At 53.2% G+C, this 11815-nt stretch overlaps 2 protein-coding genes across 2 annotated transcripts in view; both read left to right on the top strand.

Annotated features, from left to right (window-relative positions):
* Positions 1 to 581: 581 nt before the first annotated feature.
* Positions 582 to 4736, top strand: LOC135280191 (protocadherin beta-15-like). Its single transcript, XM_064387960.1, has one exon. The coding sequence runs from the start codon at positions 1063 to 1065 to the stop codon at positions 3502 to 3504; it is 2442 nt and encodes an 813-aa protein (XP_064244030.1). The 5' UTR covers positions 582 to 1062; the 3' UTR covers positions 3505 to 4736.
* Positions 4737 to 7467: 2731 nt separating this feature from the next.
* Positions 7468 to 11815, top strand: part of LOC135280372 (protocadherin gamma-C5-like) — a 281155-nt gene continuing 276807 nt past the window's right edge. Inside the window, exon 1 of the mRNA XM_064388199.1 lies at positions 7468 to 9935. Within this exon, the coding sequence (XP_064244269.1) occupies positions 7488 to 9935 (2448 nt within the window). The 5' untranslated portion in view covers positions 7468 to 7487. The remainder of the gene's footprint in view (positions 9936 to 11815) is intronic.

Consider the following 11815-nt stretch of genomic DNA (forward strand, 5'->3'; position numbering starts at 1 on the left):
AGCTTCTTGATGGGACTAGAAAGCGGTCCATGCATGATTTTCTGTGTTTGTATTCGAGCATTTACATTCCCATGTTTGCCCTTTCTCCTCTGAAATGGACTGAGCACTCTGCTGAGTCTGTTCCTCTAGAGAAGGACTGCCACCCCATCTAGAATAACTGTTTGTTTGAATGATGTCTCGGATGCATGAAGTACAGGAAAAGCCTCCCTCATGCTGTGGGGTCCTGAAGTGATACACTTTAATCTTGTAAATTACTATAAATTTGGGATTAGAAGATGAAAAAATGTGTTAGACTAAAATAAAGAGAAGACTTGCTACTAACTACTGCTTTAGTGGAGACAGAATTCCTTCACGGGACGTTCTTTCTGGGAAAGCCCTGTCAAGACTTTCCAAAATTCTGCGTGTTATTTCTCCCTGTGTCCCTTGACAGAAGCAGTGTTGGGTGGGTACAGCGCCCGAGTGTGGAGATGCAGCCGGGAGAGTGTTCATTGGCATGCCCGTGCTGTCACCCTCGCCCTATGTCTGTGCTGTTTGTCCTTTGGTGGAATGCGGCTGGGTCGTTGCGGGCTGAGGCTCGTCTTTGGGCTGCCCTGGTTCCGCGGCGTTCGGTTCCCGGCCCGGTGTCCCGGCGGGTTCGCAGTCGCGGGCCGGGGCGAGCGGCAGCGCGGGCTGCGGGCGGCGGCGGCTGCAGTCCCAGCGCGCACCGCTGGGTGGTGCCCTCGGCCAAGGCGGCGCCGAGCGGCTGCGGCAGCGGAGGCGGCCGAGCCCGGAGCGGCACAGCCCGAGCGAGCCCGGCCCGGCCCGGCCCGGCCCGGCCCAGCTTAGAGCAGCCCAGCGCAGCCGGGCGGAGGTGGCGGCGGCTGCGGCAGCGAGCGCTGCCCCGTGTCCCCCGCTGCCGGGACAGCCCGGCTGCAGAGGTTGCGGAGCGCCGGCCGCAATCTGAGGCAGCGAGGGAAGGCGCCCGCGCCGCACTTGGCCGCTTGCTTTCGGCGGGGAATCGCCCGGGACAGCCGCCCAGAGACCGACACCGGCCGCCGCCGCCGCCGCCGCCGCCGCCGCGCCATGGCGCTCGCAAGGCAAGTGCTTTGTGTGTGTGCTTTGCTGTCGCTGCCGCTCGCTCGCGCCGAGCCCATCCGCTACTCCGTGGCCGAGGAGGCGGAAAGCGGCTCCCTGGTGGGCAAGCTGGCGGAGGATGCGGGGCTGCCGCCGGCGCAGCTCTCGGCTCGCCGCGCCCGCCTGGTGTCGGAGGACGGCCGGCAGCATTTTCGCTTGGAGCGCGCCTCCGGCCGCCTGCTGGTGGCGGGGAGGCTGGACCGGGAGCAGCTGTGCGGCCAGTCCGCCACCTGCATGCTCCCCTTCGAGCTGCTGCTCTCCGGCCCCCTGCAGTTCTTTCGGGTCGAGGTGACTCTGGAGGACATCAACGACCATTCACCTATTTTCCGAGAAGACCGAGTCACTTTTAGGATCCCTGAAAAGAGCGAGCCGGGCTCTCGTTTCCCTTTGGAGGTGGCTCGGGACCTCGATGTTGGCAGGAACACAATCCAGGAGTACAGCATCTCTCCCAAGAATGAGTATTTTACTGTCTCCTATGGGACTGGGGTTACAGGCAAGAAGTATCTTGAACTTGTTTTGGAAAAGCCACTAGACAGAGAGGAGCAGGCAGAGATGAGTTTCAATGTTATTGCCGTGGATGGGGGCTCTCCTCCCCGGACTGGTACCACCCAAGTGACTATAGTCATTCTGGATGTAAATGACAATGCTCCTATATTCTCACAGGAGGTGTACACAGGGCAGGTTTTGGAGAACATGCCAGAAGGCTCTGTGGTTCTGACTGTGCTGGCAACTGATCCAGATGCAGGAGTTAATGGGGACATCTCCTATCAACTCAATGAAGTGGTTGGTGACAGTGACTCAGCATTTGTGATTGATGCCATAACTGGTGAAATTAAACTCACAAAACCTCTGGACTTTGAGGCAGCCAACGCTCATGAGCTCAGTGTGAGAGCCACAGATGGAGGGGGCCTGTCAGCAATCTGTAAGGTGTTGGTGGAGGTGGTGGATGTGAATGACAATGCCCCAGAGGTGGTGGTCAGTTCCTTCAGCAGTCCCCTCCCCGAGAACACAGTGCCCGGCACGGTGGTTGCCCTGTTTACGGTCAGGGACCGGGATTCTGGTGCCAACGGGAAGATCTCCTGTGCCCTGGAGGATGAGCTGTCCTTCTCCCTGCGGGCAGCCTATAAGAATTACTATGAGCTGGTGACAGTGAGCGCGCTGGACCGGGAGGAGAGGCCTCAGTACATCGTGAGTGTGACGGCAGCAGATGCGGGCTGGCCTCCTCTGAGCACCACGCAGACCTTCACCGTGGAGATCTCGGATGTCAACGACAACGCCCCCGTCTTCAACCAGAGCTCCTACACCATGTACGTGCGTGAGAACAGTGTGGCCGCGGTGTTTGTTGGCGCCGTGAGCGCTGCAGATGCTGACGTGGGGCTGAATGGCAAGGTGAGCTATTCCCTGGCAGCAGAGCAAGGGGCGGAGCGGCCCTGGTGCTCCTGCCTGTCTGTGGACTCGGAGAAGGGGCACGTGTTTGTGCTGCGGCCCCTGGACTACGAGCACTTGAGGCAGACGGAGGTGACGGTCAGTGCCTCTGACGCGGGCTCTCCTCCCCTGCGAGCCAACGTCACCGTCCGCCTGGTCGTGCTGGACGAGAATGACAACGCCCCGCTCGTGCTGTACCCAGCCCAGGAGAGCAGCCCAGGCTCCAGCGAGCTGGTGCCCGTGTGGGCCGAGGCGGGCTACCTGGTCAGCAAAGTGGTGGCCGTGGATGCGGACTCGGGCCAGAACTCCTGGCTCTCGTTCCAGCTGCTGAGGGCCAGCGAGCCAGGGCTGTTCTCCGTGGGCCTGCAAAGCGGGGAGGTGCGTCTGAGGAGGCCGGTGACAGAGAGAGACAGCGTGAAGCAGAAGCTGGTTGTGCTGGTGAGAGACAACGGCAAGCCCCCGCTGTCAGCCACGGCAGCTCTGAGCGCTCTCCTGCTCAAGGACTTCTCAGAGGTGCGCCTGCCGCACAGCAGCCCGGCCTCCGAGGACCAGGGCGGCTCCCTGACCACCTATTTGATCATTGCCTTGGTCTTTGTCTCACTGCTCTTCCTCGTCTCCATCGCTGTCTTGGTGGCTCGCAAGGTGTGCGGGAGGCAGGAGCTGAAGGCTGGCCCTGTGCTTTATGCTGCCGACACCTTGCAGAGCGGCCTGGCCGATGCAGCCGCTGCAGGGACCCTGCCCCGCGCCTATTGCTACGAGATCAGCCTGACCACGGGCTCGGGCAACAGCGAGTTCAAATTCCTCAAGCCCATCGTGCCCAGCCTGCCCCCTCAGCACTGCGCCGTGGGCCAGGGCCCGGATGAGGAACAGGATTTCCCCAGTGTCCCTGTCAGCAGCGAGGACATGGCCCCAGACACTGCTGGGGCTCTCTCTGCAGGACAGTTCAACGCTCTTTCCTTTAACTAGCTGGGTCTGCACAGCCAGAGTGTTCTTGGTTCTTGGGAGGACGATATCCATGCTGCAGCATGTTGCAGTGGTACTTCTGGACTAAATTTGTATTTTCAATTGGTGTAATCAACTTCCTGCAAATTCTAAGTCAGAATAAAAATCGTCTGCTACTCCAAAATACAAACAACAAACAAAAGAAACTCAGGTTCTTGCACTGAGGCAATAGGGTGTTTTAGCCGTTATGGTCATTTCTGGTAGGGTTCAAGCATGCTAGTACTCCAGCTATGCTTTTTTGTCTCTTTCTGTCCAACAAGACGGTGAAGCTTTTCCGTCCTTAGATACAAGGGCACTGTTTGGCAGACTATGCCAGATCTCCTCCTTCATAAAATTCAGAAAACCCCTTTGCCAGCCCTTGAATGCAAATATTTTGGGAGCACAGTGTCAAGATGTTGTGTGAGGACTGGGCTCTTTCCTCCCTGTATTCTGAATGCCTCTGTCTGAGATGTGTGGGTTCCATGTGCTTTGCTTTCCTGTCAGTCAATATAGCCACTGTGTGTCTCCATATGATTCACTAGTGCTGCCTGGTGGTGCTGCTCCCATCCAACCTTTGCAATGCAGGCAATTGCAGCTCAGCTGGCAAGAAGAGTATTCTGACCCTCTTAATACAGGAGTCTCATTCTCTCCAGGACAGAGAAGAGCAGTAAAATGTATGACAAAATATTCTTTTTGCCCTATAAAGCAGTGCTCCGTCTTCTGTCTCCTTGAAATACAGAAATATAACAGCACAAATACTGTAACTGTACAGAGTTTTGAAAAACATTCATTTCTATTGGCTATATTTGATGAAAATTCTATAAGTCCTTCATAGAGCATTTTCTGAAGGCTAGAATCAGCATGAAATAGTAAAAAGGAGATTGATGCTGGTCTTTTTATTGTTCCTGTACACAGTGGTTTCTTGTTGGGAGTAAAAAGTTGTCCCCACATGATTTTCTCCATTTGTGTCAGAGCATTTTCATTCTCCTTTTTTCCCTTTCTCCTGCTACTCTCTGAACTGGGTTTGAGCATTGTCTTTCCTTTTCTGCTTAAGGGCTGCCACCCCATGTATAATAACTGATTACTTGAATGATGTCTGTGATGCATGGAATATTCAGAAAGCCTCACACTGTGTTTTGTTGAAGTTATAAAGTTTAACATTTTGAATTTGGATACCCTTAGGTGTAAAACTGAAATAAAAAAAGCACCTGAATGCATTGTATGGAGACAGTCTTTGTATTTTCCTTTGGCCTAGCTAGTGGGTAAGTGGGCTTATCTCTCCAGTTTCAAGATGCAGCTGATAAAGCATTCAGGAATATTGGGAGGACAATGGAATTGCTATCAGGCCTCTATGGTTCTTTTCAGAACTGACTTTTAGGCTGACATGGAGCCCAGGCAGATCAGGGGAAACTGGGCCTTACCTCCACACAGGTCCTAGGTGTGCTCTGTCTCTGCAAAGCTGTCATGTGAGGGAGTGACCCCAAATCTCCTGACGGTTGCATCCACAGATGGCCATTACAAGGTGTTCGTAACACTTCAGCTGCAGGAATTTTGGAGAAGAATGGCACAAAAACAGGAAGTACTTCCCTTGGGAAGTATTTTTAGGGAGTGTCTGGAGGTGGGAATTTGGCAATTCAATAAAAGAATAAAAACTGCTACCAGGGAGAAGCTTTGGTATCGTGAAATGCAGAGGACTTCTTCCACAAGGCCCAGATGAAAAGGTAAGTCCTGGGGAGGAAATGGTGTAATGATGCTGACCAGAAGACTGACGAACATCAAAGATGAAGTGATCCATAATCCAGTTAATCTGGGAAGACACAGGCCTCTGCTGTGCTGTGTTCTGCTCCACAAATACATTGGTAGAGGGTTAGACTAATCTCATTTTAATCAAGGAACCTGCAGGCAGGTCCCCCTTCCCACGGGTGAGGAAGCCACCTGCTAACAAGAAGTCTGCATACAAACTTCTTTTACTGGAACTCTAAAAGTTATTAATAAAACTGGTTTACTCTGTCAAAGTCCTGTACTGTCTTGACTGAGTGGAACAGGGGCACACCTCCTTTCCTGGGGCCAGGATCTGATTGGCATCCTCTGTGTGGCTGGATTCCTGTGTGAAGTTACTTTTGCTAAATGTTCTCCACATCTAAAGGGATGTGAGATTACCTGTGCAAATCTCTTCCACTAGTGTGAGTTATAAAAGAGAATTGGTGTGTGTCTCTTACTGAGATCACGAGGGACCACCACCTTCTCTTGTTAAACTTCTGGGGTTTGAGTAATTCCAGTTTGAGGCTTCAAGTGTCTGAGGCTGTTCATAAACAGATGGTTTATTATGGCTTTTACCCTGTGAGAGGGGGAGGCAGTGTCCTGTCTTGAACAGCCTGAGCACACTGCTGAGTTCTCCCAAGAAGCTCACCGGAGGTGCCCTTTAACAAGGATTAGGACCTTGGTCCAGCCCTCCTTAACAGAATAAATGTTTTTCTGGATTTGTTGGTCATCAACACAGATGAGCTGATCAGAGATACCAAGACTGGAAGCAGCCTGGGCTGCCATGATCATTCACTGGTCAAGTTCATAGTCCTGAGGGATATGGATCAGGCAAAGACTAAAGTCAGGACCACGAATTTTAGATAGCAAACATCCAGCTCTTAAAGGATTTAATCAATGGGGCCCCTCAGAGGAAAGTGCCCTGAAGGACAAGGGAGCAGAACAGACCTGGCAGATCTTTAGGGACACTTTCCATACAGTTCATGACCTCTTGAACCCATGTGTAGGAAAACAGGAAAAGAAGGGAACAGACCAGCACGTCTGAGGGAAGACTTGCTGGTCAAAATAAGGGGTAAGAAAGAAATGAGCAGCAGTGGGATAAGGGACAGGTGTCCTGGGAAGAGTTTAGGGATGCTGACTGGTTTTGTTGGGATAGAGTCAGGTCAGCCAAGGCATGGATGGAGCTGAACTCTACAAGGAATGCAAAGAACAGCAAAGAAGGCTTCTACAGGTAAGTTAGACTGAAGAAAAAGGTAAAAAAAATCCCTGTATGTCTCCTGATGAACACAACTGACAATCTGATAAAAACAGACCACGAGAAGGCTGAGATACTCAGCCATATCTTTGTCTCAGTCATCACTGACAAGGTCTCTTCCCACACCTGTCAAGTAGATGGAGCTCAAGGCAGGGGGGAAAGCTCCTCCCACTGTAAGAGAAGATCAGGTTTGAGACCACCTGAGGAACTTGAACATAGCAAAGTCTGCTGCTAGCTTGTGCTAGCACATGGGTTTGGAAATCTGAGGTTGCTAATGGCATTCCAATATTAAGATATATTGGCAGAAAAGGTGAGGAGACTAAAAAGGTCATCCAGCCATGCCTGCTGAAAAAGCTGGGCCATTAGTGGGGGGAAATTGTGGTTGTAAACTAATGGGCTATGACTAGTAATACCTCTGCTTATTAAAATAACTTTTATCAATATTGCATCACCATCACAAAAACATTTTCCTGCGCGGTAGAAAGAACACTAGGACGCCTCTACCTTCTTACCGGTCTTGATCAGCTTCTCAAACAAGAGATGGGCTGGAGGAGAGCAGAGGCAGGAGGTCCCCTCTGGACCCGATGTCTCCGTGGCGCTGTGCTGTCCCTGCGAGCTGCCCGTGGGAAGGCAGAACCGCAGCGCTCGGCGCCTGCAGTGCGGGGCGGAGGCTGCGGGCGCCGCTGTTGACCGAGAGGAGCGGGAGGAAGCTCGGAGCGCGGCAGCCCCGCCCGCTGCGGACAGGATCCCTTGCCCGCTCCCTCTTTGACTCGGCAGGCGCCGGATTGGGATCTCCCTGCAGTGCGGATCGGCGCTGCAGCGAGGCGGAGGGGCCAGCGGCAGCGAGCGGTGAGCCGGAGAAGAAATTAGAGCAGAAGCGGGGGCCGGAGCGGGTTGCAGATCAGAGGTCGGCGGGGCGAACTGCTCTCTGTGTTGCGGTGCCGCTGCGGAGATGTGCGCGGCGGGGAGGCGCTGGGGCCGGCGGCAGCGAGCTCTGCTCGGGGCCGTCCTGCTGGCGGCGTGGCAGGCGGCGTGGGGGCAGCTGCGCTACTCGGTGCCCGAGGAGATGCCCAAGGGCTCGTTCGTGGGCGACGTGGCCAAGGACCTGGGGCTGCACCTGCCGGCACTCAAAGACCGTGACGCCCACGTTTTTGACTCAGGTAGGACACGGTACTTTTTTTTAGACTTGCAGAACGGCCACTTATCTATGATGGAGCAGGTGGACAGAGAGGAGATATGCGCAGCTGTTGCTAAATGTGTTCTAAACTTCGAAATCCTTGTAAAGCGTCCAATGAACATTTACAAAGGGGAGGTAGAAATACTGGATATTAATGATAATCCTCCCAGTTTCCCAGAAAAAAGAAATGTCTTAGAAATCAGCGAGAATACTGCACCAGGTGCACGCTTCCCATTAGAGAGAGCTCATGATCCTGACATAGGAGTGAACTCTTTACAGAATTACGAATGTAGCGAGAGCAGCTATTTCACCTTGGACATGAAAACTGGAGGTGATGGTGTGAAATATCCGGAATTATTATTGGTGAAATCTTTGGATCGGGAACAGCAGGCTGATCATAATTTGATCCTGACAGCCACAGACAACGGGAATCCGGTGAAATCAGGATCGACAACAGTCCAAATTATTGTGTTAGACGGAAATGACAACGCTCCAGAATTTACTCAGTCTGTATATAAGGTGACTTTGAGAGAAGACGTGGCTGTAGGAAGTCGGGTGTTACAGGTGACAGCGACTGACAGAGACGAAGGGCCAAATGCCGAGGTAAAATACTCGTTCTTTCAGATCCCAGAGAAGTTCGACAAGACTTTTAAGATAGATCAGGAAAGTGGAGAAATTGTCATAACAGAGAACTTGAATTTCGAAGAACACGAGTTTTACGAATTGGTTGTGCAAGCTCGGGATGCGGGCGGACTCTCTTCCCACAGCAAGGTACTAATCAAGGTCGTTGATGTAAACAACTACGTTCCCGAGATTGTCATTATGTCCGTGTTCACTCCGGTTCCGGAAGATACACCGCTGGGGACAGTAATAGCAATTTTCAGCGTCCAAGACAGGGATTCTGGAGCGAACGGAGAGGTGCAGTGCAGCATCAGCGACAGCCACCCGTTCCGCCTGGAGAAGTCATTCGATAATTACTACCGTGTGGTGACAGCGAGCGAGCTGGACCGGGAGCAGGTGTGGGAGTACAACGTGACGGTGCGGGCGGCGGACGGCGGGTCGCCGTCGCTGCAGAGCAGCGCGGTGCTGGCGCTGCGGGTGCTGGACGTGAACGACAACGCGCCGGTGTTCTTGGAGGAGCGCTACAGCACGCGGCTGGCGGAGAACAACGCGGCGGGCGCGCTGGTGCTGACGGTGCGCGCCACGGACGCGGACTGGGGGCAGAACGCGCGCGTGCGCTACCGGCTGGCGGAGGGGCGGGTGCGGGGCGCGCCGCTGTCGTCGTACGTGTCGGTGCAGGCGGAGACGGGCGCGCTGTACGCGCTGCGCTCCTTGGACTACGAGCAGGTGCGCGAGCTGCAGCTGTGGGTGCGGGCGGAGGACGGCGGCGCGCCGGCGCTGAGCAGCAACGTGTCGGTGCGGCTGCTGATCGTGGACGAGAACGACAACGCGCCGCAGGTGCTGTACCCGCCGGCGGGCGCAGCGGCGGGCTCGGGCGCGGCGTGGTCGGGCGTGGAGCTGGCGCCGCGCCGGTCGGAGGCCGGCGCGCTGGTGGCCAAGGTGGTGGCGGTGGACGCGGACGCGGGGCAGAACGCGTGGCTGTCCTACGAGCTGGCCAAGGCCACGGAGCCGGGGCTGTTCCGCGTGGGGCTGCACAGCGGCGAGGTGCGCACGGCGCGCTCGCCGCTGGCCCGCGACGCGGCGCGCCACAGCCTGGTGGTGCTGGTGCGGGACCACGGGCGGCCGGCGCTCTCGGCCACGGCCACGCTGAGCGTGGTGCTGGCCGAGAGCGTGGCCGAGCTGCTGGCCGAGCTGGGCAGCGCGGCCGACGAGGCGGCGGCGCCGGGCGAGCCGGCCGCCAGCCTGACGCGCTGGCTCGTGCTGGCCGTGGCCGCCGTGTCGTGCCTCTTCGTGGCCTTCCTGCTGCTGCTGCTGGCGCTGCGCCTGCGCCGCTGGCACCGCCAGCACCTGCTGCCGGCCGACAGCGGCGCCCTGCGCGGCGTGCCCGTGTCGCACTTCGTGGGCATCGACGGCGTGCGCGCCTTCCTGCAGTCCTACTCGCACGACGTGTCGCTCACGGCCGACTCGCGCAAGAGCCAGCTGCGCTTCTCGGCCGCCAGCTGCTGCGACACCCTCCCGGCCCGACCATCAGATGAGGCTTCGAGTGATCTCGTCCCTTCTGGCGATCAAGTTGCCGAAAGCGGTGGGCAAGTTGCTTTTCAGGTACGTTAATTATATGACTGTATTCAGTGGACGCGGTGTTTAGGATTCTTAGGCTACCTACAGATGGTTCACAGTCTTAGAAACCATTTTTTTTGAGATAGTCACCTGGTAATGAATGTCATCTCCCGAATGTGTGTTGAGTCTGCCTTGTGTGTTTTACATGTCATGTCTTTACCACTTGCAAAAGCTCTTTTTTCCTAGCTTTCCCCAAGGCTGGAAGGTTCTTTTGCATGTGTAACTTCACAAGGAAATTTCATTCTCTTGGTCTTCTATCGACCGTTTAAATTGTTGAAATACTTGCTAAGACCCGGTTCCCCGCATTTAAATATAATCCCCTGTATCAGGTCTCAAATTCTGGTTGAATTCGGGGATCTTGTAGCTTGAAAGTCGACACTTTGAACTCCAATGTTTCTTCCATAGCTGCCGTCAACAAACGAATTATTCAATCCTTCTTAAGGGCAGCTGGAGAGACTCTTTTTAATTGATGAAGAATTCCTCTGATCGAATTTTTTTTCCCCACAGCTGGGTTTCGTGACTTAACCTTTGGATTCCATACAAATTGTCGATTATTGTGCAGGCATAGTAATCAAAATAAAGTATATTTACTAGAATATAGATTAAAAGATACTTAAATGAAAAGTGTGATTTATCGCTTTCTATTTATAGTAAAGCCAGTTTTGGAATGCAAGCCAATCTTGAAAACACAGATCTGGACAGTGTGTGATGCATAAAAAAGTGTGTCTGGGTTATTATAGGCAATTCTCACCATATAGGAGGCAGTGAATTGTCTGTGACATATTTAAACAGAATTCCCCTGCCCCCATGTAAACAACCACATCCGTCCCTCCATATCTTGTGGAGATGCTCACAGTCTTGTGTGCTTCTGAAACATTACAACTTCAAATCCACGGCTTGTTCTGACAGAATGTTAATTTGTTACCTGAAGTTGTGTACAGGTTCAGCTGGATGGAAAGGAATCATCCTTCACTAGCTGAACTACCACAGCTAGCAGGAAAATACATCTTCTAACGAGACGTTACTGGTCCGGGAAGGACAGGTTGACATTGGCACCTCAGAGACGCAGGTGAATGTGCCAGAGCAACTCCATCGAGTAGATAGTGTGGAGAGTTTTCTAACCTCTCCTTGTCTTCTGCATAAGGGGTTGTGATGATACACAGCCTTCCTTCAAGATTTTTTGTTGGTTTGTTTTTTGGTTTTTGTTGGTTTTTGTTTTTTTTTTTTTCTTTTTTGGGTGTTTTTTTTTGGGGGGGTGTTGGGGGGTTTTTTTGTTCTGTTTTGTTTTCGTTTGGGTTTTTTGGTTGTTTTTTTTTTGGGTTTTTTTTTTTTTTTTTTTTTTTTGTGGGTTTGGCGATTTTTTCTTTACTGTAAAAGAGACTGGGATCTAATTTACAGGTAAGATAAAACGGCTTTTCACAAGGGATCTGTTTACTCTTGGTTGTTCAAACAACCACAGCTGCCGCCAACATTTCCCAGGAAATGATCTTTAGCGCCTGACAACAGCTACAATATCTGTTTGTTTAGGATATCAGGGAGTGGTTTGTGGGATACACACACAGAAGTAATTCGGGGTTGGGTTATATGGGTACTGATAAGATGATGCTGAGCTTTGAATGTCGAAAGATGTGGGATCAGGTGTGATGTGACCCCTGTGGTGTTCTCAGAGCCTTGGGATTACCGGCTTTGCTTGTCCATAAACGACCGCTGTTCAAAGCTGGAAAGTTTAGTGTTAGCTGGGGATGTCTCAGCTATCGTAAATAAACCCACTACCCAAAGCAGTGTTTCAGTGTTCGTCTGCCTTGCCTTTTCCGTCACGGAGGCAGCACGATGGCAGCGGGAACATCGAGCATCCCACCATAGAG

This window comes from Passer domesticus, chromosome 13 (assembly GCF_036417665.1).
Source record: "Passer domesticus isolate bPasDom1 chromosome 13, bPasDom1.hap1, whole genome shotgun sequence".
Taxonomy (NCBI): Eukaryota; Metazoa; Chordata; class Aves; order Passeriformes; family Passeridae; genus Passer; species Passer domesticus.

Bases quoted from the DNA above. Each gene is read 5' to 3' on its own strand.
- LOC135280191 (XM_064387960.1), top strand. From the start codon at position 1,063: ATGGCGCTCGCAAGGCAAGTGCTTTGTGTGTGTGCTTTGCTGTCGCTG.